This window comes from Peromyscus maniculatus, chromosome 5 (assembly GCF_049852395.1).
Source record: "Peromyscus maniculatus bairdii isolate BWxNUB_F1_BW_parent chromosome 5, HU_Pman_BW_mat_3.1, whole genome shotgun sequence".
Lineage (NCBI taxonomy): Eukaryota > Metazoa > Chordata > Mammalia > Rodentia > Cricetidae > Peromyscus > Peromyscus maniculatus.
This window is the reverse complement of record NC_134856.1, coordinates 50,247,156-50,274,845: the sequence shown is the minus strand read 5'-3', so window position 1 is coordinate 50,274,845 and position 27,690 is coordinate 50,247,156. Positions and strand designations below refer to the sequence as shown.

General features: G+C 43.6%; 1 protein-coding gene and 1 long non-coding RNA gene across 2 annotated transcripts; one reads left to right on the top strand and one right to left on the bottom strand.

The window, feature by feature from the left end:
- Positions 1-116: 116 nt before the first annotated feature.
- Positions 117-27,028, top strand: Cmc2 (C-X9-C motif containing 2). The gene is made up of 4 exons (XM_006986336.4): positions 117-264; positions 11,952-12,062; positions 21,751-21,822; positions 26,680-27,028. Exons 2-4 carry the CDS (start codon positions 11,982-11,984, stop codon positions 26,764-26,766), a joined length of 240 nt encoding a protein of 79 aa, XP_006986398.1. The 5' UTR covers positions 117-264; positions 11,952-11,981; the 3' UTR covers positions 26,767-27,028.
- On the bottom strand, positions 6,008-14,025 carry LOC143273324 (uncharacterized). The gene is made up of 2 exons (XR_013051326.1): positions 13,948-14,025; positions 6,008-7,179 (listed from the first exon to the last, which is right to left on the bottom strand). It is a non-coding gene; the product is annotated as an uncharacterized LOC143273324 (long non-coding RNA).
- Positions 27,029-27,690: the final 662 nt, after the last annotated feature.

Genomic DNA, 27,690 nt, shown 5'->3' with positions numbered 1-27,690 from the left:
ACTCAGGGAAAGAATCAGATAAATAATGTTAATCTCTGCCTAGAATCCCTCCTTGCAGTCCATGTTGTTTTCTGTCCCCGCCGTGTTTGGTGAACCAGCACTTGGTCCCCCCCTTAGCTTCGGATAGTGGATCAGTCCAGGCGGGGCGAGGCACGCCGGGCGGCGCATGCGCAGAGAGGCGGGACAGAGTCGTTCCCTCGGCGGAGCTGCGGGCTCGATGTCCGTGACATTTCTATCAGAGTTTCCCGTGGGGGCTAAGCGGCGGTGAGTGTCGGGCAGCCCCACGCCTCCGGGCCTCTGGGAGCCTATGGCGCGAAGACGCGGCTCTTCGGCTTCCCACGCCGCGCTAGGAGGGTGCTAAGGCGGCCCGGGGTGCACCCATGTCCGTGCCCTTGGACTTTTGCTAGGGACACTCCGTTGGTGAGCCTAGGGCGTGAGCTGTCACACTCTTACCGTGTTCTCCCCGCCGCTCTTGGCCTTGCGACCTTGAGCATGCGTACCCTGTCTCAGCGCTTTGGAGATTTGTGACACTGAGGGCTCAGTGAATTGTTTTGGATGGTTACTAATCTAGGGATCTGCCTGCAGAAACAGGCATCTGGTGGAGTGCGTTTTGGGTGCCGTGAAAGTTCTTGTACAGAAAAGTCACTTAACTGGCTGGTGATGTGGGTATCTACAAAGATGCCCACGGTACACTTGGCGAGGAAAGTAACGTTTCATGTCCGTTTTATAGGCTTCGAGGACGACTGTGATTGTGTTTTCACAATAGATGTATGTAGAGTCGAAATATTAGAAACCTCTGCTATAAACTTTGCAAAAATCACACACAAAACGAAACAAGCACGGTATGGTGGCTCGTGCCTTAATCCCAGCACTGGGGAGGTGGAAGCAGGAATCAGTTTAGGGTCATCCTCAGGTACATAGGGTGAGTTCGAGCCAGGCTGGACTACATGACTGTGTCAATAACAAAACCCACTTTAAATGTATACACCTTTGCACTGGCAAAGGGATTCGCTTGTGACATCCATTCTGTCTTGTACATTCAGGCCTCCTTTGTATTTGTTTGGTTGAGCGAAGTGAAAATGAGCCTCTTTTCATCCCGTTCAGTGATAAATTCCAGCATTCAATAAACATTTATTGGGCACTTCCTCTATGTACTTACTAGACGACTACCTCACAAGCTTCTATTCTATCACATGTGTGCGGACTGATTTTTTTTTTTCTTCTAAAATTCCCCTTCACTTGACAGAATGCTTACCTGCCTACCTGGTACTGGTTAAGATTGTTCCAGAATAATGCAGAGGAGACCTATTTCTTGAGAAGCAGTTTTTGATGGAATTCAAAAGTAGTAGGCAATGTGCTGTTATTTTCTTGATAGTTGAGATATGACCATGTGTGTTGAGTGTATGTGTGTGTGTGGCGGGGTGGGGTGGGGTGGTGGCAAGTGGATGCCATGGTGTGTGTGTGGGAGGCCAGAGGACAAATTGTAGGAGTCTATTCTATCATATATGTCTGAGGGACAAAACCCAGGCAGTCTTGGCAGTAAGTGTCTTTTTTTCTGCTGAGCCGTCTCATGGGCCAAACGTGTAGGCTTTTTAAGGATATATTTTAAGCAGCAGGGCGTGTAGCTTAGTTGGTAGAGTGCTTTGCCTAGTGTGCAGGTAGCCCTCGGGTTGGTTCCTAACATCACATAAAACTAGGCTAGGCAGCAAGCACATGCCAATAATCCTAGCATTCAGGAGTAGAGGCAGGCGGATGAAGAGTTCAAGGTCTACCTGAAACCTTGTCTTTAAAATAAGAGATACATTTAAGAAGCATCAAGGGTAAGTTTTCAGTTTTTTCTAGAAAACAAATCTTCAGACTAAAGATAACTTTTCTCTCCTTGGCTTTTTTTTTTCCATGTTTCATTTTATTAATTTTTCAAATATCAGAGTCTTGACTTCTCTTTTAGACTTGTATTTTGTGCCCAGCAGCACTACATTGGTGTGTGTGTGTGTGTGTGTGTGTGTGTGTGTGTGTGTAGGTTGGAGGATGTTAGTTGGAGTCAGTTTTCTCCTTCCACTTCCACCATGTGAGTTTTGAAGACTGAACTCAAGTCATCATGTACTGCGCCAACTTGCTGGCCTTAATTAAGTTTGTTTTTAATTGTGTGTGGTGTTTATATATGGTGTTTGCAGGTGTGTGTTGCAGGGTTGGGGCTCAGTCCAGTCAAGTCTGCTCTGTCACTCTCTGCCTTACTGGCTTGAGACCTGGTCTCTCATGGACCTGGGTAAGCCTGCTATTTTGGCTAGGTTGGCTGGGCATTGAGCACCCTCCTGGGGTATTACCTGTCTGTTTCCTCGTTAAGGGTTACAGGCATTACCCACTGAGCATCTCCCCAGCTCCTTGCTTATTGCAAATGATTAGCGATGGCAACTGTAGTGTAAATTTCTTTTTTAGGCAGCCACACAGTAGCACAATCTTTCTAAAACAGTAGTTCTTAACCTTCTTAATGCTGTGACTCTTTAATACAGTTCCTCATGTTGTGGTGTCCCTCAACCATATAATTATTTCATTGCTACTTCATAACTATAATTTTGCTACTGTTATGAATCATAATGTAAATATCTAATGCGATGGGGTTATGACCCACAGGTTTAGAACCACTGTTCTGAAAGAAACATGTTATTAAAATATAGGGAGCTTACCTATTATGATACCCTCTGTGTTATTAGCATGCTTTTCCTTGTTCTAGAGTCTCTTTATTTTAAAAATGTGCCACCTGGTGCTAAAGGAAAGGATTTGTTAGATAAGATTGAGTGTTTAGGACTTAGGTTAAATAGCATTCTTCTTGCCAAGAGTAGAAGAAAACAAAGGTAACATTTTAGTCTGAAATAGCCATCGAGAGTAAGCGATGAGAAGAGCCCATTTTTATTTCTCAGTTAAAAAGAAAATGAAAACAAGTTTTCTGGCTGGCACTGTAGTAGTATACATAATTTATGTAAACTTTGGTTATGGTGTGAAGAAAATACATACAATTATGTGTGTTTGTGTTTGTATATAATATGCATATGTAGATTAGCAGCCAAGGCCTTCTCAAGCACAGATAAGTTCTGGTAGGATTATGTACAGGTTTTGCACTGTAAGTTAAATACTGTAAGTCAAAGATTCATTTAAAGGTCAAGGTGATGCAGTGCAATGGTGGGTGCTTGATTAGCATGACATGTGGCCCTTGGTTTGACCCTTGACTCTGAAAAAAAACAATGCATTTCGTACACCTAATAGACTGAACACTATTGCTTACCCTGGTCTATGTCACCATGCCCAGAATGCTTACGGTTGAGCAGAATCTTTAAACACAAAGCGTCATTTTTAAATAAAATATTGAATATTTTATGCATATACACATACACATTTTCCAGACATGAAAAGACTGTGAAAACGGGAAACATAATGCTTCAAAAAATAATAGCCATCCAGTATACTTTAGTGCATAGATAGTTTCTCTATATTCTGTGACTCACTGGGAGCTAGGATTAGTTACCACTGCCCAGCACCATGAGACAGGACAGCATTGACCTGTATGTTGCTAGTTTATGAAAAGCTTAAGGTTTGAACAACAGGTTCTGAATGTGTGTCATCTTTCTATGATAGTGATGTCAAGAAATTATAAGGTGGGCCATCAAAAGTCGGAGACCATGTGTCTGCTTTGCTAATTAAAGAAGTTGTTTCTGAGCATCTTGAATTTATGTTTGAACTGTAAAGGAACAAATTTGAGGGCTGCTTGATCAAAATGTGCAAAAATATTTTGACAAGTACATTTTTGAAACAAAACGCTCAAGTCATTTTCTAGATGGTAAATCAGTGTGCTTTCAGAAAAAATATGCGAGATGAAAACAAGATTAACTCCACTCTCCATTCTGTCACATTATTATACACGGTAGAGTCTGGTGGTTAACACCCTAACAGTAGTCAAGGACTTACACTGCTGAACTATATCAACCTTCATGCTTCCGAGGCATATAATTTGTGTCGTTAGAAGGACATGTAGTCAGTGTAGAGCAAACAAAATCTGAACTTGCCTGTGTTTTCATTTCCCATTTCAAATACTTAGCTGGGTGGAACTGCCTGATTTATAGCCTTAAGCTGTGGTGTGTATGTGTGTTTAGTAGTTACTGAATTGAACAGTGGGCAGATAAAATTGCAATTTAAGATAGTGGCTATGCTCTAGTCCTTGGGCATTATTTATTTAAGTTTTCTGTTGTATTTGTTGGGAATGAGGTAGGCAATTTGAGAATTTCATATATATATACACACACACACATTTCTCAGATTTTTTTAAATAAAAAATTTGAGGTATAGAATGTGCATACCATAAAATTTGCCCATTATAAGCAAATTTAGTGATATTAGTAAGTTTGTAGAATTGTACAGCTATTACCAGGACCCAATTTTAGAACATTTTCATCAATCTAAGACAGTGGTTCTCAACCTTTCTAATGCTGTGACCCTTTAGTACAGTTCCTCACGTTGTGGTGACCCCAACCATAAATTATTTCATTCAGAATTGCTACTTCGTGACTGTAATTTTGCTACTGTTACGAATCATAATATAAATATCTGATGTGCAGGTTATCTGATATGGGAAACTCCAAAGGGGTCTTGTCCCACAGGTTGAGAACCACTGCTCTATTTGTTTGTGTCCATTTACAAATTAACCTCATTTTCACCTTTGGTCCTGTACAACCAGTGGCTTGGTTTTTTGTTTCTGTGACCATGAATGTAACCTTTTGTAAATACTGTCTGAAATAGAGCCATTCCCTGTATAATCTTTGGGGTCCACTTTCATCCAGCGTAGGTTTTTCATCAGGATTAGAGCATGTAACTAACAAGTATTCTATTGTATAGTTAAGTCACATTTGTTTATGTTTATACCTGGTTGTTAGACATTGGGTGGCTTTACATTCCCAGGCTTAACTCTTAAAACTAATGCTCCTATCCCGATGTACACATCTTTCATCCCAGTCTTTGGGAGACTGAGGCATGCAGACCTCTGAGATCAAGACCAGTCTGTTCTACAGTGTGTGTTCCAGATCAGCCAGGGCTACCTGGTGAGACTCTATTTTTAAAAAACAAAACCAATATAATAATAATAAAAGTTTAGTGCTTCTGCATATGTTCACACGTCTTAGTGTGAACTTGGGCTTTCCATATTGGGTAGGTGCCCAGGTATGCAGATGCGGAGCTACAGTAAGTGTGTGTGTGTGTGGTGTGTGTGTGTGTGTGTGTGTGTGTGTGTGTGTGTGTTCTACTTTGTCTCTCTGGGTGTCTGCATGTGTCCTCTGTAGTGGTGCCTGACCCCATTTCTCCTCACCCTCACTCTGCTTGGTATTGTCTGATTCTGATTGCAGATGTACCTGATATAAAGGTGGTCAACTCACAGTGATGCAAAAGCAGTGCACGGTCAGCAGAAACCCATCATCAGGTGCTGCATTTGGTCTTTTCCCTGACTGATGATGTGATGTCTTGAAGGCAGGTCACTGCATGTGGCCAGCCATAGCTCCCAGTCAGCCGCAGGGTCACAAGGGAAAATGTTACAGGGTCTGTGTGGCCAGTACTTTTGGATATTGTGGTTTTGCATCCCATCATGTCTATCAAATGCCCATCTGTGTATCCCGCTGGTGTAAAGGAGAGGAGGGAGATCACTCTGGAGATGAAACTCAAAATATTGCCCAGCACAAAGGTGGCCAGCCAGTGACGGTCATCTCAGGGGAGTCAGGGCTTTTCCCAGTTCACAATCTGAACTATCTTAAAGATTTATTTTTTTTTTTTGCTATGTATACCGTGTTCTGTCTGCATGTATGCTGCAGGCCAGAAGAGGGTACCAGATCTCATTACAGATGGTTGTGAGCCACCATGTGGTTGCTGGGAATTGAACTCAGGACCTCTGGAAGAGCAGCCAGTGCTCTTAACCTCTGAGCCATCCCTCCAGCCCAATCTGAACCATCTTGAAGGATAAACGAATCGGTGAGGCAGTGAAATCATCAGCGTTTATTAAGTTCACTGTCATCACTAAGAAAAGGGCTGGGCTGATCATCGATACAGAAAAGTTGCTTGTGTGGTGGATAGAAGAGCAAGTGCAGATCATGCCACTCAGCCTGCTGATGATCCAGGCTTAGGCAAGAGGGCTTTTCAACATGCTCAAAGAGCATGCTGATCCTACATATACACAGATGTATACAGCAAGCCCTGGGTGGTTCCCGTGCTTCAAAAAGTGTCATAATCTTCATAGTGTTAAGGTCAGTGATGGGGCAGTGGCTGCTGGTGTTGAATGTGCTGAAGCTTGTAAGGAAGAGTTGCATAGGGTAATTGTGGATCAGAAATACTTACCAGACAAGATATTTAATTTTGATGAAATAAGCTTGTTCTGGAAGCATATGTCAGAATGTGCATATGCTCATCAAGAGCCCAAGATAATACTGGGATTCAGAGACCATGTAACTCTGCCTTTGGAAGGAAATGTTGCAGGGTTCAAATTAAAGCCTTTTCTAATCTACCATTTGGAGGATCCTAGAGCAGTCAAGAATGTGAGCAAGCATCCACTTCCTATTTACTATCACCATAACAAGAAAGTCTGGATGACATCAGTCTTGTTTGTAGGTTGGTTTCTGAACTGTTTTATCCCAGAAGCCAGTGATATTGTAGGCAAAGCAGTGTCCCATTCAAGATTCTTCTGATACTAGATGATGCTCCAAGACATCCATAGCACGTGGCTGACATGCATCCTGATGTGAAAGTGTTGTACCTGCTGCTGAACACCACCATACTTTTATAACAAATGGGCCAGGGTGCGGTAGCTGTGTTCAAAGCACATCGTTTAAGCCAGGCATTTGCATAGGCTGGGGAAGCCACAGAGTCTTTCCAAACACTACTAGGGTTCTAGAAAGGTTCTACTCTTTTGAGTGCTATCCAGACTATGGCTGCTGCATGGGAAGAAGTCACCCAGAAGTGTATGAACTGCATCTGTAAGAGAGTTCTGAAGATGTATGTGAGTCCACTTGAGGGCTTTGACCAAGATGCTGATGATGTGTGCAGTAAAAAGGTGTTAGCTCTAGAAACAGCTGGAATAGGACATCGATGAGGAAGACATTCTTGAGATTGTCAGCAGCAAGGCTGAGGAACTCCAGTGAAGAGCTGATGGAGCTGCAGGAAGAAAGAAGTAAAGCAGTTGAAGCTCAGGAGGAAGTTATGCCCAAGACACCAAGAAAGTTCACAGCCAAGACACCGGCAGAAGCATTTGCTCCTATTAGCTAGGACATGCAGATGCTAGGAGGCAAGGACGGCCATTGTGAGAGATTTGTGAGTGCTGACAGGTAGGTACAGGATGCTCTTGCTTGCTGTAGAGAAATCCACCACAAAAAACAAAGTCAGAGCTTGGCATTTTCCTTAGTAATACAGTGCTTACTAAGCCAGCAAGTGTCATCATTACCTCTGTGCCTTCCACAGCTTTACTTCAGCCTCATCAGAAGAGGTCACTGATGACCGTGTTAACAGCACCAGCATCCATGCCATTCAGCCACTAATTCTAGTTCAGTGCGCTTCCAGGTGCGTACATTAGTGGTGGGTACCCACACAGCCTTTCTATTTTCACCTTCAATACAACATTCAACAATATTTGAAGTAACTGGTACTTCATTATAAAAGAGACTTTGTGTTAGAAATACCGGATATATTTTTGGCTTAATTTATTTTTTGAAGTTTTTAATTTTATGTAAATGTGTATATCTGTTTGTGGGTGTGTGCATGTTTGAGTGTAAGAGCCTGCAGAGTCTGGGGAAGACATCAGATCCCCTGGAGCTGGCGTTTCCAGGTGGTTGTGAGCCACCTGATGTGGACACTGGGAACTGAACTTGTGGCCTCTGAAAGATCACCTGGTCTTACATGCTGAGCCCAGCTACAATATTTTTAGCTTGTAATGGGTGTATCTGGATGTACCTCCACTATCAAGGGACATCTGCTGAACTATGTTGGTAGGCATCTTGGTATCTCCTAATTTTTATTTGCATTTCCCTAAGAACTAACGGTGTTGAGAATCTTTTTATGTGCCTCCTTAACTAAACTATTCTTATATCTTAAAAGTATCTCTTCAGATCTTTTGCCCATCTTATGGCTCTTACAAATTGGGTTGTTTTACTGAGTAGTACACTTTTTTTTATATTCTTAGATAAGTCTACAAATCACTTTTTGTGGTTTCTTTTGTTTATTTTAATAGATTGTAATTTTTAGAGTAGTTTTAGGTTTGTAGTAAAACTGATCAGAAATCACGGAGGTCCCCCCACACCCTCCTTTCCTCGTCCTGTCCAGAGCTGTCAGGATCCTGAAACTAGAGTTGTGTGTATGTCATAGTTGATGACATTGTCACAGCATCATCATCCCAATGGTGCTTCTCATTTTCTTTTTTTAGTCAAGATTTGATTTTTTAATTACATTTCTTTATTTTTGTATGTTGCTTCATTGAGCATGGTTCCAGGGACAGACCTGACCGGGCAGATGAGTGAATGGAGAAAAGACAGACACAGAGACAGAAAAACTGGGATCAGGGGGTCTGGGCTCATGGCTGGAGAAACAGCCACTCGGCATGTTTATTATTGAACGGAGAGGTGGGGTTACTGTGTGCAGCTGAATCAAGGAAGACAGTGGGTGATACATGCAGATAAAGAAGGAGACAGGGTTTCTGGTAGACAGCTGGACCAAGGAGACAGGTTTAGCTAATCTCTGTAGGAGCAGTCTGTGAAGGGGGGCAGTCTTCAGGCCATAAATACCCGGGAGTGGGTGGGATTGGGGACAAAGCTGTGGTGGACATTTCTGCACACTCTATTAATATCCAGACAGACTCGAGGGACAGCTTTGTCATTTCCCTTTGAGCCTTGCCCTCAGGGAGAAGGCTTTGTCATTTTCGCCCTGGGTCTGAGGCTATAGAGTCCTTGACATGGTTGGGATTAGGTCAGCAACACCCGTTCACTCGGGACTTCTTCCTCAGCTCTCTACAGTAGTGTGTGTTGGGGGTGGGGGTTGAGGGGGGGCACGTGTGTGCTGTGGTGCTTGTGTGGCAGTCAGAGGACAGCTTCTGAGAGTTAGTTCTCCTCACCACATGGGTCCTGGGCTATCAGCAGCAAGTGACTTTTCCAGCTGAGCCATCTTGCCAGCCTGGGGCTTTTCATTTTCTTAACTGTGTTCTCTAAAGGGCAAAAGATTTTAATTTTGGTGAGATAATCGAATTTTTATTTTATGGATGATCCTTTGATTGATCTAAGAACTCTTTGTCAAACATATTTTTTTCTTCTCTCCTTCTCTTGGTTATAATGAAATATGTGTCATCTTAACCACTTCTGGGCATGGTATCGAACAGGTTAATGTTGTACGGCAGCCACCACCATATTTCATGGCAACACGTTTTTCTTGTGAAAAGGAAAGTGTCCCTTACACAACTTTCATGTCTTTTCTCTCAGCACCTGAGAGTTATCACTCTACTTTATACTTGACATGTAGACTAAGTATTTCAGAGAGCACCATTGTGCTGGGCTTTTTTTTTTTTTTTTAATCTTTTGAGATGGGAATATTTTCTTCAACATATCCCCAACTTCATCCACGTTGCAGCATGTAGTTACTTTCCTTTTAAGGCTTAATGGTATCCTGTTGTGTGTGGCCGAGGTAGTGCTTACCTAGTTCTGTGGATGTTTGGGTTGCTTGTTTGGATGTTGGGATAATCTGCTGTGTGTCAGTGTCTTGGTATCTCTTCTAGATGCTGCCTGCAGTTCTTTGGGGGTATTTCTAGGGGTGGAATTGTTAGGTCATATAGTAATTCTATTTTCGTTTTCCCCCTTTTTTGAAACAAACAAACAAACAAACAAACAAACAAACAAACAAACATCTACTTTCTAAGTATGAGGGATTCCCCTGCATAATGTGTGTGCATTGCTGGCAGAGACCAGAAGAGGACATTGGAACTCCCCAAACTAGAATTAGACACTGGTGAGCTGCCATGTGGGTTCTGGGAACTAAACCTGGGTCCTCTGCAAGAGCAGGAAGCACTCTTCACTGATGAAACTTGGTCCTTTTCTTTTCCTTTTTGAGACAGTCTTGCTATGTAGCTGAGGCTGTCCTGAGATTTGCTATGTAGCCTAGGCTGTCTGGAGATTTGCTATGCAACTGTATCAGATTAGCCTTGAGCTTGTCTCTCCTGCTTCTGCCTCCTGAGTGCTGAGATTGCAGGTGTGGGTTTCCGGAATATTTTGAGATGACTCTCAGGGTGGCCGCACCATTTTATGTCACAGCAGCAGTGTACAAGGGTTACAGTCCCCCAGTTTCTTTTCCCCCCAGCCTCTCCCACACTTATTTTCCTTTACTTAAAAAACAAAAAACAACCCAACTCTTATTGGTGAGTGTGTGTGCCTGTGCCACACACACCGTGTACATGCATGTGCCCTTGGAGGACAGAAGAGGGTGTTGGATTCCCTGGGCTGTAGTTACAGGGGATTGTGAGCTGCTTGATGTGGGTGCTGGGAATGGAACTCCAGTTCTGTAAGGACAGCAAGCTCATACATACCTCCTACATCCTGAGCCGCCTCTCAGCACCCGCCCTTTTCCCCTCAGCTTTCTTTTGTTTGTTTGTTTAGTTTGAGAGAGACAGAATTTCTCTGTGTAGCCCTGGCTGTCCTAGAATTCACTTGGTGGACCAGGCTCTCCAGCAACTCAGAGAGCTGCCTGCCTCTGCCTCCCAAGTGCTGGAATTAAAGGAGTGCACCACTATGCCTGGAGACAATAGCTTGCTTCCTTTCTTCCTTCTTTTCCCTTTCCCTTCCCTTTCCCGTCCCTTTCCCCTTCCCTCTCTTTCTTTTCTTTCTTTTTCCCCAAGACAAGGTTTCTCTGAGTAATAGCTCTGGCTGTCCTAGAACTCACTCTGTAAACCAGGCTGGCCTCAAACTCATGGAGATCCGTCTCCCTCTGCCTACCGAGTGCTGGGATTAAAGGCACAGGCCACTACACCAGGCTGACTGTGGCTTTCTTAATAGATCTGGGGTAGTTCTTATGTTTTCTTTTTTGGAGCTTTTAAGATTAAAGCGACGGGCCGGGCGGTGGTGGCGCACGCCTTTAATCCCAGCACTCGGGAGGCAGAGCCAGGTGGATCTCTGTGAGTTCGAGGCCAGCCTGGGCTACCAAGTGAGCTCCAGGAAAGGCGCAAAGCTACACAGAGAAACCCTGTCTCGAAAAACCCCCCAAAAAAAAAAAAAGATTAAAGCGATGGAGTGGTTCTTTTGGTCATGTTTCTGAGTTAGAAAGTGTAGTTAAAATATAGAATAACACTATATAACTAAAGCAGACAATTTAAAATAATGCTTTTCCTTAACCTTGGTTGCTAATTTTTTCTTTTGTGGTTGACCCATTACACTAATTTCTGGCATCTTGGGTTTCTGTTTTTGCTGCAGTAATTACGTTTGTGCACAGATTGCTAAATTTGAAAACGGCTTATTGTCTCACTTCAGTATTTAGCTAAGTTTTCTCAGCCAGATGTTTAAAAAGCAGTCTGCATTAATTCACACTCATGTGAGACTGACTTTCAGCCCTTTATAACTGCCTCAGAGTAGCATACAGTTAAAAAGAAGTAAAAAGCCAATTCTCACATTGGTAAACTTCACCTGAATAAGATGAGTAGTAACCAGTTCCAGGAGTGTGAGGAGAGTCTTTACGGCCCAGCTGTTGATGTAGGCAAGTGTTCCTGGGTGAGGGACACTTTCCTCCTCTGGACCTGCAGGCCCTCTAAGTCCAGGGAATGTGCTGGCTGTTTCTGTCACTGTAAAGGAGCTAAGGCCGCACAGTTGGTTCACTGTTGACACTGTTCTGATAAAGGTCCTTGATGGCTCTCATTGAAAATACAAGTGTATTCATGAATACTCAAGACATTCTTGTGTTCACAGGTCGCCCTGCATTTATTCGTCCTCCTAAAGATGCATCCTGACTTGTCTCCACACTTGCACACCGAGGAATGCAACGTCTTGATTAACTTGCTTAAGGAATGTCACAAAAATGTAAGAATTCAGAAGAGTGACCGTAACGCACAAGTGAAACTTAGGTACAACTCTAATGTGAAGTGTTCTCCTTTAGCACAAGGGGACAATGGCAGTGCATTAGTAACAGGTGTGAGCTGCTTGTGTGTGATTCTGTGCTCTTTATGACTGGTAAGGTAGAGAGCCTGTGCAGTCCTGTGCAGTAGTTGGAATGCATGTCCTCACAGTGAGGTGTATCATTTCTGTATTGAAGGATGCTGGGACAGTTAGTACACCTCCAGTTCCTGATCACATGGCATCATTCTAAGGTTGTCTGCTCCTTGATAGTCAACTTTATGTAAGTATGTGGTAACTAGCTGCAGTTTTTGATTGGCCAGGTATGATGGGTTTACTTAAGTCTTGGTAGAATGGAAAGTAGAAAATGAGCCCATGTGGGGACTACATTAAATCAAGTTGACTTTTTTTTTTTGTAGATATTGAATATTTGGTTCATATTTATGGTTTTAAGAAGCATTAGTGTTTTTCTTTAACTTTGTGCTTTTATTTATCTCATGATACTGTAAACTGTAGGTATATCACATTTAGTAATAGTGACTGCCACTCAGATGAACAAGATTAGGACCCAAAGAATGATATGATAGTGATGCCTATAGTCTTTGCAGACAGATGTTTTATTGGGTCAAAGAATGCTGTTGATGACAACATCCTTTGGCCAGACAGTTCCCAATATATATGCAGATCAAGAATTAGGTGTTCTTATGCTGGGAGGTGGTGGCACACTGCCTTTAATCCCAGCACCTGGGAGGCAGAGGCAGGAGGATCTCTGAGTTAGAGGCCAGCCTGGTCTACAGAGTGAGTTCCAGGACAGCCAGGACTACACAGAGAAACCCTGTTTTGGGGGGGGGGGGGGCGGGGACTTAAGAGCTCCTGCGCACACTCGACCTAGCTGGAAAATGAGCCAGGTGAAATAAGTGAACTACAACTTTAGGGTTTTTAAAGTAAAACTGTAAAGTGTTATTTAAAAAGGAGCTGATTGTGCTGATTTAGTAGAGGACGTTTCAGTGCTGTATATGGTAAGTTGCAGGCAAGGACAGAAAAGGAGCGAGGCTGACAGGGAGGGAGCCTGAGACTTCATAGTGACAGTTCTGTCTTGTCACTGAGGGTCCTTAGGTTGTAACGCTAGACACGGGATGCCATCTTTTCATCTGTACTCACTGTGTAATGAATTAGGGTAGGGGTTTCAGCCCTTGTTTTCCACTATTCTTTGTTGGGCTGGCGAGGTGGCTCCGTCCCAGCACTTGCTGCCGAGCTGAAGACCTGCATTTGACCCCAGAACCCGCACGGTAGAAGGGGAGAGCCACCTCCCGAAAGCTGCGCTTTGCCAGCCATGCGTGAGTGTGCACATGCCACTTTCAGAAGTTATTCTGTGTCACCTGTTATTTGTATATTGACATTTGGTCCCAGACTGTTATAAATCTGAATCATTTTAAGCATTTGGTTCTGCTTTTTTTTCTAAAAGATTTTATACAGTAAAGGTTACATCTCAAATTCTAGAACCAAAGATAAACTTCAAGAATTAACATGGTCAATACATACATAAATAATAAAATTTATAATTTTAAGTGTACAATTTATTGAGTTTGACCAACACGCTTGCCATGGTGTTGCAGTCGATACAAAATGTCCCCTCACATCAGTGCCCCACAGAGTCTGCACTGTTCTTCACACTGGCCCTGGGAACTGCTCCCCACTACTTTTTTGTCAATATAGATGGGCTTTGCTGCGGCGGCATTTGTTGTAAATATAACTTATGCATCTTCTTGCCCATTGTGCCTCTGTTGTGCTATTTGCTGTGTCCTTGGCTCCCAGGCTCTTATTTCTGAGGGTGGTACATTGCCCATCTTACCTCCATACTCGTAGATGTGGTGCATTGTCCAAACATTCTACAGCTTACCTCCATACTCACAGATGTGGTGCATTGTCCAAACATTCTACAGCTTACCTCCATACTCACAGATGTGGTGCATTGTCCAAACATTCTACAGCTTACCTCCATACTCACAGATGTGGTGCATTGTCCGAGTGTTCTACAGCTTACCTCCATACTGGTAGATATTTGGCTTGTTTGGAGTTGTACTGTTTTGAATAAAGCTGCTGTGAACATTTGTTTACAAGCAATTGTGTGGACATCTTTTAATGTATCTTGGATGCATAGAAATTGTGTGCACCAATTTGTGTGGTGTCTATAAGAAATTGCCAGACTCTTCCATTGTGTGCTATTTAATGTTCTCACCAACACTTGTTATAAGTGTTTAATCTCAGTCTGTTTATGAGGATGTAGTAATGTCTCCTTTTGGTTTTAAGAGTGTATTTCTCTGATGGCTAATGATTTTAAGATTTTTTTTCATGTTCATTTTGGCTACTTATACCATCTTTCCCTTATATTGAAAAATTTGAGTTATCTAAATTTTTTTTAATGATTTGGCATATAAATCTGATAAGTATGTTATTTTCTTCCATTCTATGGTATTGCTAATCTTTCGTTTAGGATAGGGTCTTACCATGTAGCCCTGGCTGGCCTTGGACTCATAGGGATTCACCTGCCTCTGCCTCCCTAATGCTGGGATTAAACTTGTGTACCAACACATATCTTTTCACTTTCTGAAAGAAGTATTTCAAAGAGAAACTTACAGATTTGGTAAAGTCATATTTACTTTTTTTATGTTTTTTTTTTTTTTTTTAAAGTTGTCCTAAGTATCTTTTTTTTTTTTTTTTTTTTGGTTTTTCGAGACAGGGTTTCTCTGCGTAGTTTTGCGCCTTTCCTGGAGCTCACTTGGTAGCCCAGGCTGGCCTCGAACTCACAGCGATCCGCCTGGCTCTGCCTCCCGAGTGCTGGGATTAAAGGCGTGCGCCACCACCGCCCGGCCCTAAGTATCTTTTTGCATTCCCTGTGGTCACAAAAATTTCCCTGTTTTTTACTAGAGTCATATGGTTCTTTTATATCCGTCTCTGGTGGATGAAGTTTAGTTTCATGTTTGGTATGAGGTGTGATTTTTGAGGTTCATTGTTTTCCTGATAGATACCTAGTTGTCTTAACACTATTGCAGAGACTGTCAGACTTCCCCCACTTAATTTATTTATTATGTATACAAATGTTCTGCCTCATGTGTCCCTGCAGGCCAGAAGAGGGCACCAGATCTCATTACAGACGGTTGTGAGCCGCCATGTGGGTGCTGGGAATTGAACTCAGGACCTCTGGAAGAGCAGTCAGTGCTCTTAACCTCTGAGCCATCTCTCCAGCCCCGCTGACTGTACTTAAATAAGAGTGTTTCTGGTTTTGCAGTCTGCCTACTCATTCTTACGTCTGGTCTCTTTCTTTTTATAAAAATTGTTTCTCTTTTTCAGATTTTTAAAGGGCTGAGGATATAACTTAGTTGCCAGAGTGCTCTGAGTTCAGTACCCAGTACCGCATAAACAGCAGTATCGGTACATGTCTGTAATCACAGCGTTTATTAGAGCAGTGCTTCTCAGCCTTCCTAGTGCTGCGACCCTTTAATACAGTTTCTCATGTTGTGGGGACCTCACCCCCCTCAACTATAAAATTATTTTAGTTGCTACTTCATAATTGTAATTTTGCTACTGTTATGTATTGTTAATGTAAGTATCTGATATATGACCCCTGTGGGATCATGACCCACAGATTTAAAACCACTAATTTAGAAGATGTGAAGGCAGGAGGATCAGAAGTTCAATCATCCTCACAACATAATAAGTTCAAGACCAGCCTGAGCTACATGAGAGACTCTTTATCACAATAAATAAACAAAATAACTGTGTTAGTTAGAGCTTTTGTTGCTGTGAAGAGGCACCATGACCATGGCAGCTCTTATAAGGAAAACATTTTAATTGAGGGGGCTCATTTACAGTTTCAGAGGTTCAGTCCATTATCATCATGGCCAGGAGCATGGCGGCATGCAGGCAGATGTTGGAGCTCAGAGTCCTACACCTTGGAAGCAACAAGAAGTCAACTGACTGTCATACTGAGGGAAGCTTGAGTATAAGAGACCTCAAAGCCCACCTCCACAGTGACACACTTCCTCCAACAAGGCCACACCTCCTAACAGTGCCACTCCCTTTGGGGGCCATTTTCTTTCAAACCACTACAATAGCCTCCTCAACTTTTAAAAATATTACCTTATGTATGTATGTGTGTGTATGTGTGTGTGTGTGTGTGTGTGTGTGTGTGTGTGTGTGTGTGTGTGTATGTGTGTGTGTGTATGTGTGTATGTATGTATGTGGGTACAAGTGCCTTAGTGTCTGTGTGTGTGTGTGTGTGTGTGTGTATGAGGCAGATGACAACTTGAAGGAGTTGGTTCTTTGGTTTCACCTTGTTTTGAGGCAGAATCCCTCTTGTTCCTGCCCTTGGGCTGGGTGAGTGAACTTCTGGCCCATTCTGTCTCTGCCTGCCACGTTGCCCTAGCAGTACTGGGATGGCAGACTCAACTTTTTGTATGGTTTGGGGGCACCAAACTCAGGTTGTCAGGTTTATGAGGCAAGCACTGTTTTCTGCTGCGCTCTCCCTGGCCGTATGTGTCTGTTTTAACACTGGGGTCACAGCCTTGACTGCTGTTTGCCTTGTGCTGTCTCCAACCATGCTCCAGCTGTGTCCTTTCCTTTTAGAGGCAGGGTCTCACTGTGTGTCCCCGGCTGACCTGGAGCTTGACCGTGTCTTTGGACTGTTCTAGAGCCTTTTTTATGTTTCTTTCTTTGGGTGTTTTGAGACAGGGTTTGACTGTGTGACAGTCCTGGGTGTCCTGCTCCTATCAGTGTGGACTCATGCATACAAGGGTTATAATCTAGTACAGTTTTATTGCCCAGGCTGTTTCAGCTTTGGGCACTAGGTGACTTTCAGTGTGCTGTGTACAGTGGTAAATTACAGAGAAGCTAGTGGTAGCTCAGGCCCTTACTCAGGTAGGATATGATATGCTCAAGAGGCGGAGGCAGGAAGATCAGGAGTTCAGGGCCAGCCTCGGTTACACCTTTAGCTGGACATGGTGACACATACCTTTAATTCTTCTACTCAGAAATATGCCATGAGTAAAACCAGATAATTATAACTTTATTCCAGATGAGTCACACCAAAGGAGAGGATGACTGAAGTCAAAGATTTTGAACATAGGCTAAGGATGGAGGTGCTGTTGGTAGAGTGTGGCTCTGGCAGTGGCCAGCAGTTGGAGAAGTGCCTTCTATGTGTTCTGTGTGCCCCAGAGTTGAGCAGTAAGAGGCTGCTCTCAGAATTGCACCACCCTCAAGCAGCATCCCTGGAGCCTGACTGTCTCTTGTGCTCACAGTGGACTGAGCCCCTGGCTTTGCATCTGATGTAAGCGGAGCAAGCCATATGTGCACTTTTATAGAAGTTTTACTAAAGCTGCAACTTCTTGCCTTTTCCTGCACTCTCCAAGGATGCTGGGTATGTACCACACACTGCCTCAGTAGTTTAATTGATAGGAAGGCAGACCAAGTTGTCCAGCTTCTGGCCCCAATATGTGTAGCTGTTTTTATCTTTCTCTGTTAGGAGGTTATCACTCCGGAAGTCCCTTTCCATGCAGGGATTGTGCCGTGCTCTGTAGTTCTCTTGAAGCACAGGGCCCCTTCATCCCGGCAGAGCCTGCCTGGCTGCGCTTTCATCATTCCCCCATGTTTTATGGTTTTTCTGTGGTCTTTGCAGCCACATGTCATTTCCATAGCTGTCAGTATCTACAGGCTGCCTCTGATCTACTGGCCTGTGTTGCCTACATTTGTCAGCAAGACTCAAATCATCTACACTTAAAATACAGAATGTAAAGCAGCTGCTTTCCTCAAAGCCACTTGGAAGTCCTTAATGCTATTTTTTTTCTGATTTATAAAGGCAATATTTAAGTAATACATGTCTTTGTAGACAGTATGAAAAACTCAAGAAAGCATCAAGGAAACAGAAGCTACCATTCCTTTGCCACCCAGAAATAAAGTCACTAAGAGTAGGCTTTACCAGGCATTTTCTTATCTCTGTGTTCCCCTCCTTTTGCAGGGAGTCTTCCTATTAACATTTTAAAAGACTCCCATCTTTCCCTCGCTGAGGACACAAACACATAAAACCTTGCAGTAATCCCAGGCTTCAGAGCAAACTGGAAGGAGGGTCTGCTTTCTCCTCTTTCGGTTGGTTGTCAGTTCCTCGGGAGGATGCTGAACCAGCCCAGGTCACTGGCCAGTGTATGGTAAACTCGACATTTTCAGCCACCTCACCTCTCCAGGGCAGCATTTGATCCCGTCTGCAACCTCGTCTCTTCCCTGGTTCTCCTCAGTCTTCACTACACTTGGTCTCCTTGGCAGCCTTCCCTCTACCTTAAGTCTGTTTCTCAGCTATACCTCCTGAGAAATTCTTCTTTGATTTTGGCAACTGAAATCTCCAGCTCAAACATTTTCCCCCTGAATTCTGTTTACCTCTTCTCTACATTAACTCCATGGATTAGCTTTTCCACAGACAAACTCAGCTTGTCCAGACAGACTCGGCTCTTTTTAAACTGTCCCTCCTTTTCTGTCTTAATGACATCTACTTGTCAAAGCCAGAAACCAGTGTTGTCTGTAATTCCATCTGCCCCACTTCTCCCCAGCCTCTGGGGACATCTGCTGTCACTCTTGTGGAAGAGTGAGAGTGAGCAGAGCAGATAAGTACTTGAATTATTGGGGAAGTTTTCAAGTATTTAAATTTATTATGATGATTGTTGTTTTTTGAGACAGAGTTTCTCTGTATAATATCCCTGGCTGTCCCAGAACTCTCTTTGTAGACCAGGCTGGCCTCAAACTCAGGGATCAGCCTGCTTCTGCCTTCTGAGTGCTAGGATTAAAGGCGTGTGCCACCACTGCCCAGCTTCAAGTATTTAAATTTATATCAAAATTGTATGTCTGTTTTATTGAGTTCTTGGACAGCTCCATACATGTATATAGTGCTTTCTCTCTGTCCTCACCCCTCATCTTCTCATCTCCTCCATACCGCTATCATCCCTCCTCCCCCACGTTCATGCTTTTTATTTTATCACCACTGATTTTGACCAGGGCACCCATGTGCATCTCTTGATGACAAATTCTTGGGACCCCCAGGGTGTCCCTGAACTCTAGCACTGTTGTATGGACATGGCTTCATTTTGTCTTCACTCTGCACTGAGAGCAGGGTTGGGGTTCACTTCACTCACGACTGACCTCCGCAGTGCTTGCTCCAATGTTCTCTCTATAAGAGGTGCGCAGGTACCACCTCATCAGTTTCTGCTTTGGGCAGGCTTTAGAATACACACCCAGTACCAGCAGTTACTTTGTCCCAGTTCCCCGGGGGTATTTGGGCTTGACAGTCCCACAAACCTGACAGTGTAATTCTCCTCTGGCCTTAGCTAACGTGGAGGTAAAAGGACAAATGTTAGCTTTTATCTTAGATTTGGAAAATAAGGTGTGCGTATACAGGGCAGCCGGAGAGATGCTCAGCTGGTAAATGCAAGTGTGAGGCCTGAGTTCTGAGGCAAGCACATGTGTGAAAGCTGGGCACAGCGGTGTGGGAGGCTCAGACAAGAGGGTCCCTGGGGCTTGCTAGCCAGCCGGTGTAGCCCAGTTGGAAAACTCCAGGTTCAAGAGAGACCCTGACTCAAAAAATGAGGTGGAGAGAAATTGAAGAAAACAGCAACATCAGCCTCTGACCTCCACACATGGTCACACATGCACTGGGGTGGGGAGATGTGTATATATGTATGTATACGTGTCATCTTTTATTTTTTTATTAGAAAGGGTGAAAACGTATTTCCCCTGTTTATTTGCTGTCACAGAAGTCATTTAGGGAAAACACAGGAAGTGCTTGTTCTGAAAAGGCCATTAGGTAACAAAGAGGAAATCCTGGACTGTTTTAAGTGTTTATTGGAACAACTCTGATCATTTATTCAGCGTCGACCTGCGAAGTGCTTCTGTAGTGGTGGTAAAGGAGGAGAGAAATAGCACGAGGCGTCGCTTACTAATTATGTGTTGTCTGGTTCCCCTGAAAGCCGTAATTAGGAAGAGAAGAAAAATCGTGCTTATTACAGGCACAAGTTCAGCATTTACAGCAGATCATTATTGCAGATCGCTGTGCCGCCCGCTCCGCCTCAAACATTGTGACAGGCAAACACCCCTGACTATACTAGGCATTGGCCATGTGGCAGCCATTGTTTTGGCAACAGGGTTTGAAACCTAGATTAGATTTTTAGTTTTGCTCTTCTAGCAAAGCAGACTTTGAACTTTAGATAGATTTTTAAAATTTTTTTGAGGTTTATTTATTTTTATTTTATGTGTATGGGTGTTTTGCCTGTGTGTACATCTGTGCACCATGTGCATGCAGTGCTTATGGAGGCCAGAAGAGGGTGTCAGATCCATTGGAGCTGGAGTTATGACCCCTTGTTAGCTTTAGAATAGACCAGGGTCCTCTGTAGGATCAGGGACTGAGCCATCTCTCCAGCCCCAACACAGGCTTTTCTTAGTGGCTTATTTATGTGGCCTGTACAGGTCATCTAATGATACCTGTACATATTTGATGTATTTTGATGACATTTTGGATAGAGGCACATGAGAAAGTGGCTTTGGCCTCAAGCATTTTATTAAATGACTTCTGAAAAAGATATTTTAAATCACACACATGCACATACACTGTGTGCATGCATAAGTGCAGGTGCCCATAGAGGCCAGAAGAGAGCTTGGGATCCCCTGAAACTGGAATTATACCCAGTGTGGGTTCTGGGGATTGGATCTGAGTCCTCTACAGGAGCAGCAAGCACTCTTAACCAGAGTTACCTCTTCAGCCCCTTCAATAACTTATGGATCAGCATTTGCTAGTGAAGTAAGTCTTTGCTCCTGTGGGTGGGATGGTGCATGCACTTAGGAAATGGTTTAGGTAATTAAACTTTTTCATTATTTGTATGTGTTTTTCTGTAAGAGAACGTGGATGCGGGTACCTTTGGCGGCCAGAGGCATTGGATTCCTCTGGAGATGGAGTTACAGGTTGTTGTGAGCTGCCTGCCCATTGTGGGTGCTGGAAACTGAACTTGGGTCCTGGAAGAGTAGCAAGTGCTCTTAACTGCTGAGCCATCTCTTCTGCCTTGTGATTAAACTTTTCCACTCTTTTATGCTATGTAAGATTTTGATGGGTTAGGAGGCCTTTTTGTTTTTTAAACTGAGGTGTGTGTGTGTGTGTGTGTGTGTGTGTGTGTGTGTGTGTTTGTGTGTTCACATGAGTGTGGAGGCCAGTGTCTGATGTCTTTATCACTTCACCCTGTTTTTGAGACCAGGTCTCTCACTGAACCTGGAGCTCATGGATTCAGTTAGGTGGCCGGCCAGCGAGCCTCCAGGATCTTGCTGTCCCCTTCCTGGGCTGCCCACCTTCTATGTGGGTGCGGGGGGTGGGGGGGTGTAACTCATGTCCTCGTACTTACAAGCACCCCACCCCCAAGCCGTGACGTCATTCCCACTTGTTTGTTTCTGTGCTGCAAACGTGCACTCCTGCCAAGGGGCAGGCCTCCTAGGGATTCCCTTTAGCGCTTGGCTGCTTACCGACAGATCCACACCGTAGACCCCATCTCCATAGCAGCATCTGTTTACGGTCTGTGTTTCAGAGATGTTAGCATATTATGAGATAAATATTTTACCCCTTTCTCCCCTTTAGCACAACATTCTGAAATTTTTTGGTTATTGCAACGATCTTGATCGGGAAATGAGAAAGTGCTTGAAGAATGAGGTAAGAACCGTGTCCAGAGTTAAACAGCATAACCTTTTTTTAAAATATTATGTTGTTGCCCTTATTAAATTTACTATAATTTTAGTCTAACAGAAAATCAACTTTATTTGTATGGCATTCTCTTTTAAACCGAGAGGACTGAACCCTGCTTTGGGAACAACTTTAGAACATTGCCCCCATCTTAGTTTGGGTTTCTATTGCTATGAAGAGACACCATGACCATGGCAACTCTTATAAAGGAAAACATTTAATTGAGGTGGCAGCTTACAGTTTCAGAGGTTTAGTCCATTATCATCACGGTGGGGAACATGGCATGCAGGCAGACATGGTGCTGGAGAGGTAGCTGAGAGTTCTTACATTTTGGCTCAGACAACAGGAAGTGGTCTGACTCACTGGGCATGGCTTGAGTATATATGAGACCTCAAAGCTGACCTCCACAGTGACACACTTCCTCCAACAAGGCCACACCTCCCATTAGTGCCACTCCCTTTGGGGGCCATTTTCTTTCAAATCACCACACCCCCTTTCTTCCATGCACACAAGTAGAGAAGGCATCTTTGCTTTCATTGAAAAATTCAAGGTGGATGAACTCAAGAAGTCAAATTACTGGCATCAAGGAGATGCTTAGGCGACAGTGATTAGTTAGTTTGTAGGTAAGCAAGAGTCTTTGGCCTCAGTTTCCTTAAGTAAAGTGAGGAGGCTAAACTTAGGTTTTTTTCCATCTTTAATGAGAATCTTAGAGTCTTTGTGCTGTCAGCAAGCCACAGGGATCTTGTGTGATCATCTCCTGACACTGATGTAGGCTATGACAAGGACCTAGGCATGGGCCAAGAGCCAAAGTACCAGTTCATTGTCTTTCCAGGAACTGTTAACCAAGCAGATCCATTTTAAACTTTTGAAAATAAGTTAATTCCATTTCTGTTTTACACATCAGTTAATTTATAGCCAGAACCTTTTAAAATAAATAATGATATATATATGAACTAAAAAATCCATGTTCCAGTTTGTGTGTGTGTTTGAGTTGCTCCCCCTCATTAGTTTTAGATCGAAAGGTTTAAACACAATATTTGAAGCTGTATTGCGTTATGTGAATTTTCTACTCTGGGAAATTTTTATCATTGTAGCATCATCTTATTTGAAGGACTGTTTACATAGGAGTAAATTTTAAAATGATGCATTTTTTTTAATAGCCCAGTCTGATTTTTAAACTCCTATTTCTCCTGCCTCAGCTTCTTGAATATTGGGGTTAAAGGCATGTGCTGCCACACCCAGCGAATGTATCCAGGGTGATTTTCTTCGTGATTACAAACGTGTATGTTAGGATTAAAGATGATTCCTGAAAAATGTTTTTCCTTCACGTGCTTGCAGAAAACAAAGCCTGTGCGGTTTCTGTCCAACACCTGCTCTTTTTTTCCCCCCACAACTATATTCAGTTTTATAGCATTTTACCTATGTTTAGGCTTATTGTCCCTGTGTAGTTTAGTAATTTTGCCACTGTTTCCATGACTAAAGCCTCTTGTGAACTCTTCCCAACTGGTCCTGAATGTTGTTAGTGACTCTTCAATTGGACATCATAGAAACTTCTTGTCTGTTTGTTTTCATAAGATGTCCTGTTTTCTTCTCTCTTAGTTAGGGTTACTATTGCTGTGATGAAACACAGCGAACAAAGCAACTGGAAGACAGGAACTAAAAACAGGGCAGGAACCTGGAAGCAGGAGCTGATGCAGAGGCCATGGAGGGGTGCTGCTTACTGGCTTGTTCACATGGCTAGCTCAGTCAGCCTGCTTTCTTATAGAACTCAGGACCACCAGCCCAGAGATGGCACCACCCACCATGGGCTAGGGCCTCCCCCATCAGTCACTAATTAAGAAAACATCCTATGGGTTTGCCTACAGCCCCATCTTATGGAGGCATTTTCTCAGTTGAGGCTCCCTCCTCTCTGATGACTCTAGCTTGTGTCAAGTTGACTTAAAGCTAGTCAGTACACCTCCCCTGTATCTAATGTTGCTTCATTCTGTAGCTTATGAGTGCTGTTCTGTCCGATCTTTCTTCTCTACTCCAGAGTCTGCTCTGCTCTTCAGTTCCTGTGTTCTTAAGAGTGGCTCTGCCTGGTGGTCATGGAGCATACCTTTAATCCCAGCACAGAGGCAGGTGGATCTCTGTAAGTTCGAGGCCAGCCTGGTCTACAAAGCAAGTTCCAGGCAGCCAGGACTGTTACACAGAGAAACCTTCTCTTGAAAAACCAAAGGGGGAAAAAAAAAGAAAAAGAGTGGCTTCAGAGGCTCTCTTTTGTCTATCCATGTTTGGAACTTTTTGGAAAGTATGTGTATGTGTGTAGGTTTGTGCACATGCATGCAGGTGCCCTCGGCGGCTAGAGGTGTTGGATCCCCGGAGCCGGAGGTTAATGCGGTTGTGAGCTGCCTGACTGGGTGCTGGGGACTGAAATTGAGTCCTCTGCAAGAGCTGCACAGCCTCCAGACCGGGGAGCCATCTTCAGCCCCAGGGTGCTGGAGTATCCTGCGCCCCCTTCAGAGGGTCGCCTGTCTCTGCCTCTCTGCTGCCTTTTCCTTTGCTGGCCCTGCATTTGCACCTCCTCTGTCCCCGTTACTTTATTGTTTGGTTAATGTCCTTTTTATCCAGTCTTTGGATGACGTCTTGGGAGTGACTTTACATTCACCTTTCCACCTTTTTGTTCAAGGCCATCTTGACTTCCTACGTTAGTATAGACTTGACTTGAGTGTGCTCTGTAACTCATTTGAATGGCCTGCTACACGCATTACCTTCTGAACACTCACCTTTAGACTCCTTTCTCTCCTGCTAGCTACAGACAGTCCAGTGTCAATTTTTTTCCTACAGCACATGTCTGCATTCTAGAATAGTGTTTTATATTGTTTTCTCCCAAATTGTCCTTTTGTTCTGTTTTGTTTTTGCCACAGGGTCTCTTAGAGCCCACGCTGCCTTGGCCTCCTGACCTACAACTTGGCTGAAAGAGCCCCTGTGTCTGTCCTTCCTCACCTCATCCCTGGTATTTAATTAATTAATTAATTAATTAATTAATTAATTAATTAATTAATTAAGGCAGGGTTTTGCTGTGTAGCCCAGGTTGTCCTAGAACTCTCCATTCTTTGGACTCAGCTAGAATTACCAGTATGATCTGCCACACCCTGCCTGGAGTAACTTTTTGGTGACGAAAACAGTTGGAAAGCTGTTATTCAAGGGCTGAGAACATGGCTCAGTGGTGAGGATGCTTGCGGCCAAGTGGACACCTAAGTTCTGTCACTGGGACGTGCATGATGGGAGAGAGAATGGACTCCTCACAGTTGTCTTCTGGTCTCCACACTTGAACCAGGACATGTGTACGTTCACACACATCAACAGACACAAAGTAAATGCAATTTTTTTTTTTTTTTGAGACAGGGTCCCACTATGTAGCTCTGGCTGTCTTGGAATTCATTTTTAGACCAGGCTGGCCTCAAATTCAGAGATTTACCTGCTTCTGCTCCCAAATGCTGGATTAAAGGCATGTGCCATTATGTCTAGTAATAAATGTAATTTTTAAAAACTGCCATTCAAAAGAATCTATATAGTTCTTTAATCAGAATCTTTAGTTTTGAAATTGTATTGATTGAAGCTTGTTAACGGTTCTGTGGCCTGGCTCTTTATGTTAGTGGTTCCTGCTCCAGACAAGTAGAGGAATTGAAAAGTTGAAAATCTTTATATTTTTCTTCTTGGGAGTGGGGGAGGAATTCAGTCCTTTATTGGATGTTACTAAATCTTCTGTTTTTGTGTCCTTTCTTTCCATGTCTCTGGTTCCTAAAAGATGTTCCATTGTTGATATATGCTCACGTTTTAATTCATTTTCTCTCTTTCCCCTTCCCCAGGGAGGAATAATTAATTTTTTAAAAATATGTCCATATCTCTCTATTGATAGCATATAAACACGTGTATTAAAGCATTCTATTTTGAATGCAGGCTAATAAGCATTTGAGAAAAATCAAAGTGCTCTTTCATAGTGAGTGGCTGCATGCTCTGTTACCTGTCAGCTACAGTGGCTGCTGGCCATATGTCCAGACAGGTAGTGCAGTTGCAGACCTGTGAAGCTGCATTTGGAGCAAGCCAGTTGCAAAAGCTGAGGGTTTGTGGAGGATCAAGAGCCATGACAGTTGATGATGGAGCAGAGATCCTGGAATGTTTACCTGCTGTAATTTTACCCTGGGAATCAATGACTTCCAAGAGCTGTTTGCTCTTTGTAATGTTGAGAGAACCACCAGAAGTAGGCTCCCTCACCCCTGTCTGTCAGTCACTGGCTTGAGTACTGTGTTCAATTCTAGTTCTGAAATTTAATAAAGAACATTGCTATTAAAGTGCCCAATAGAATAAGCCATTTTGCAGGCATCAGAAGAAAAAGGCCATGCCCTGTAAACACTTGGAGAAAACAGTAACATTTGGCCTAGAAAAGAGGAAAAAAGGGTCATCGTTGGCCATCAGTTACTTGAAGATTAAAGCAGGCAAGGATGATGGAAGGCAGGAGGGGAGTTGACAGGAAAATACTGGTTCACTGTGACAACTTCGGATAAGCAGAAGGGCCCAGCAGCTGAACAGACTGCTCTCAAGGTAGTGACCCCAGTAATTAGACAGAGGAGCTGCTGGGGACAGGGGTAGAACGCATCTGTTCAAAATGTCCCTTGACTTCTCTGAGATGCAGTGGCCATCCATGATGCTGTTGTCCAGTCTGTGTTGAACAAGGGATCACTGCCTCTAATCTCAGGTTTTGTGAATGAAAGAGTCTCGTCGGTAAAAACATTCATTATTTAGCTTAACTGATGGTGGTGTCTCCTCTCTCCTATTTCCTGCCAGTATACAGAGAAGAGGACCAGGAGCAGGGAGCATGGTGCCGCCATGCGAAAGAGGCTCTCTGACCTTCCAGAGGAAGCTGGAAGATAGGTCCACTGGATATCTTGACTGGAGGCCTGAAGATGGCTGGTAGCTGGAAAAATCCCTTCCTTTTGGTCTCTACGATCCTTTGAATGCAAAGTGACCATGAAGAACTGAACCATGGAGAAACATGAGACTGGGTTCTCAGTACTTTCCTGAACAAAAGCCCTAGTGCCATGGGCTGTGCCTGCCAAAGTTTCCTCTGCTGCTGCCCTGGGCCTCCATCCACCTAGTACTGACTCACCTCCTGAAATAAAGTAATCGGACAGTGGTGTCCTCCCTTTCTTTAACCCTCTGGGGCAAGAGGGAAAGTGGTGCCAATGGCTTCCTCTAGTTGAGAACATGGTGCTTGAAGATTGGGTTCTGAAGACAAGAGCTAGCGTGGGAGTGCTGGGGAAATTCCCGCAGAGTTAACTATATGAAGTTCCCCATTTTATCTTTTTAAGCAGATGTTTTCTGAAAGATCATATATTTCTATTTAGCTCTCCAGTTATGGATGGAAAATATTTGAAAAATAATTGGACCCATAGTGGACATGTACATGTTCCTTGCCACTCTTTAAATAATAGCAGCATAACAACTACTTATACAGTCTTCATAAGTGAGAGCTGGTGTGGCCACAGGTGAAAGTGTGTAGGTTTTATGCAAATACTTTGCCCTTTAGGGATTTGAGCATCTGTAGATTTGAATAGTGAAGGGTCCTAGAAACAGTACTGCCCAGCCCTTTGGAGAGATGATTTACATGGATAGCATTGCATCCAGTTAGGGTCCCATAAGACTCTGCTTTCTCGGAGTTCATGGTGGGTTAAATGTTCCCACCATGGGTACCAGTTGACTCCTGGGCTTTAGCTTTGGAACCTCAGAGCTCTTCTTGTGTCCACTCCTGGCTCCTCCCTCACGAATACTACTTCCACTGGTTTCTGAGACCTTTGA

Bases quoted from the DNA above. Each gene is read 5' to 3' on its own strand.
- Cmc2 (XM_006986336.4), top strand. From the start codon at position 11,982: ATGCATCCTGACTTGTCTCCACACTTGCACACCGAGGAATGCAACGTC. The intron at 12,063-21,750 runs GTAAGAATTCAG...TCTCCCCTTTAG, and splicing joins TTAAGGAATGTCACAAAAAT to CACAACATTCTGAAATTTTT. The intron at 21,823-26,679 runs GTAAGAACCGTG...ATTTCCTGCCAG, and splicing joins GAAAGTGCTTGAAGAATGAG to TATACAGAGAAGAGGACCAG.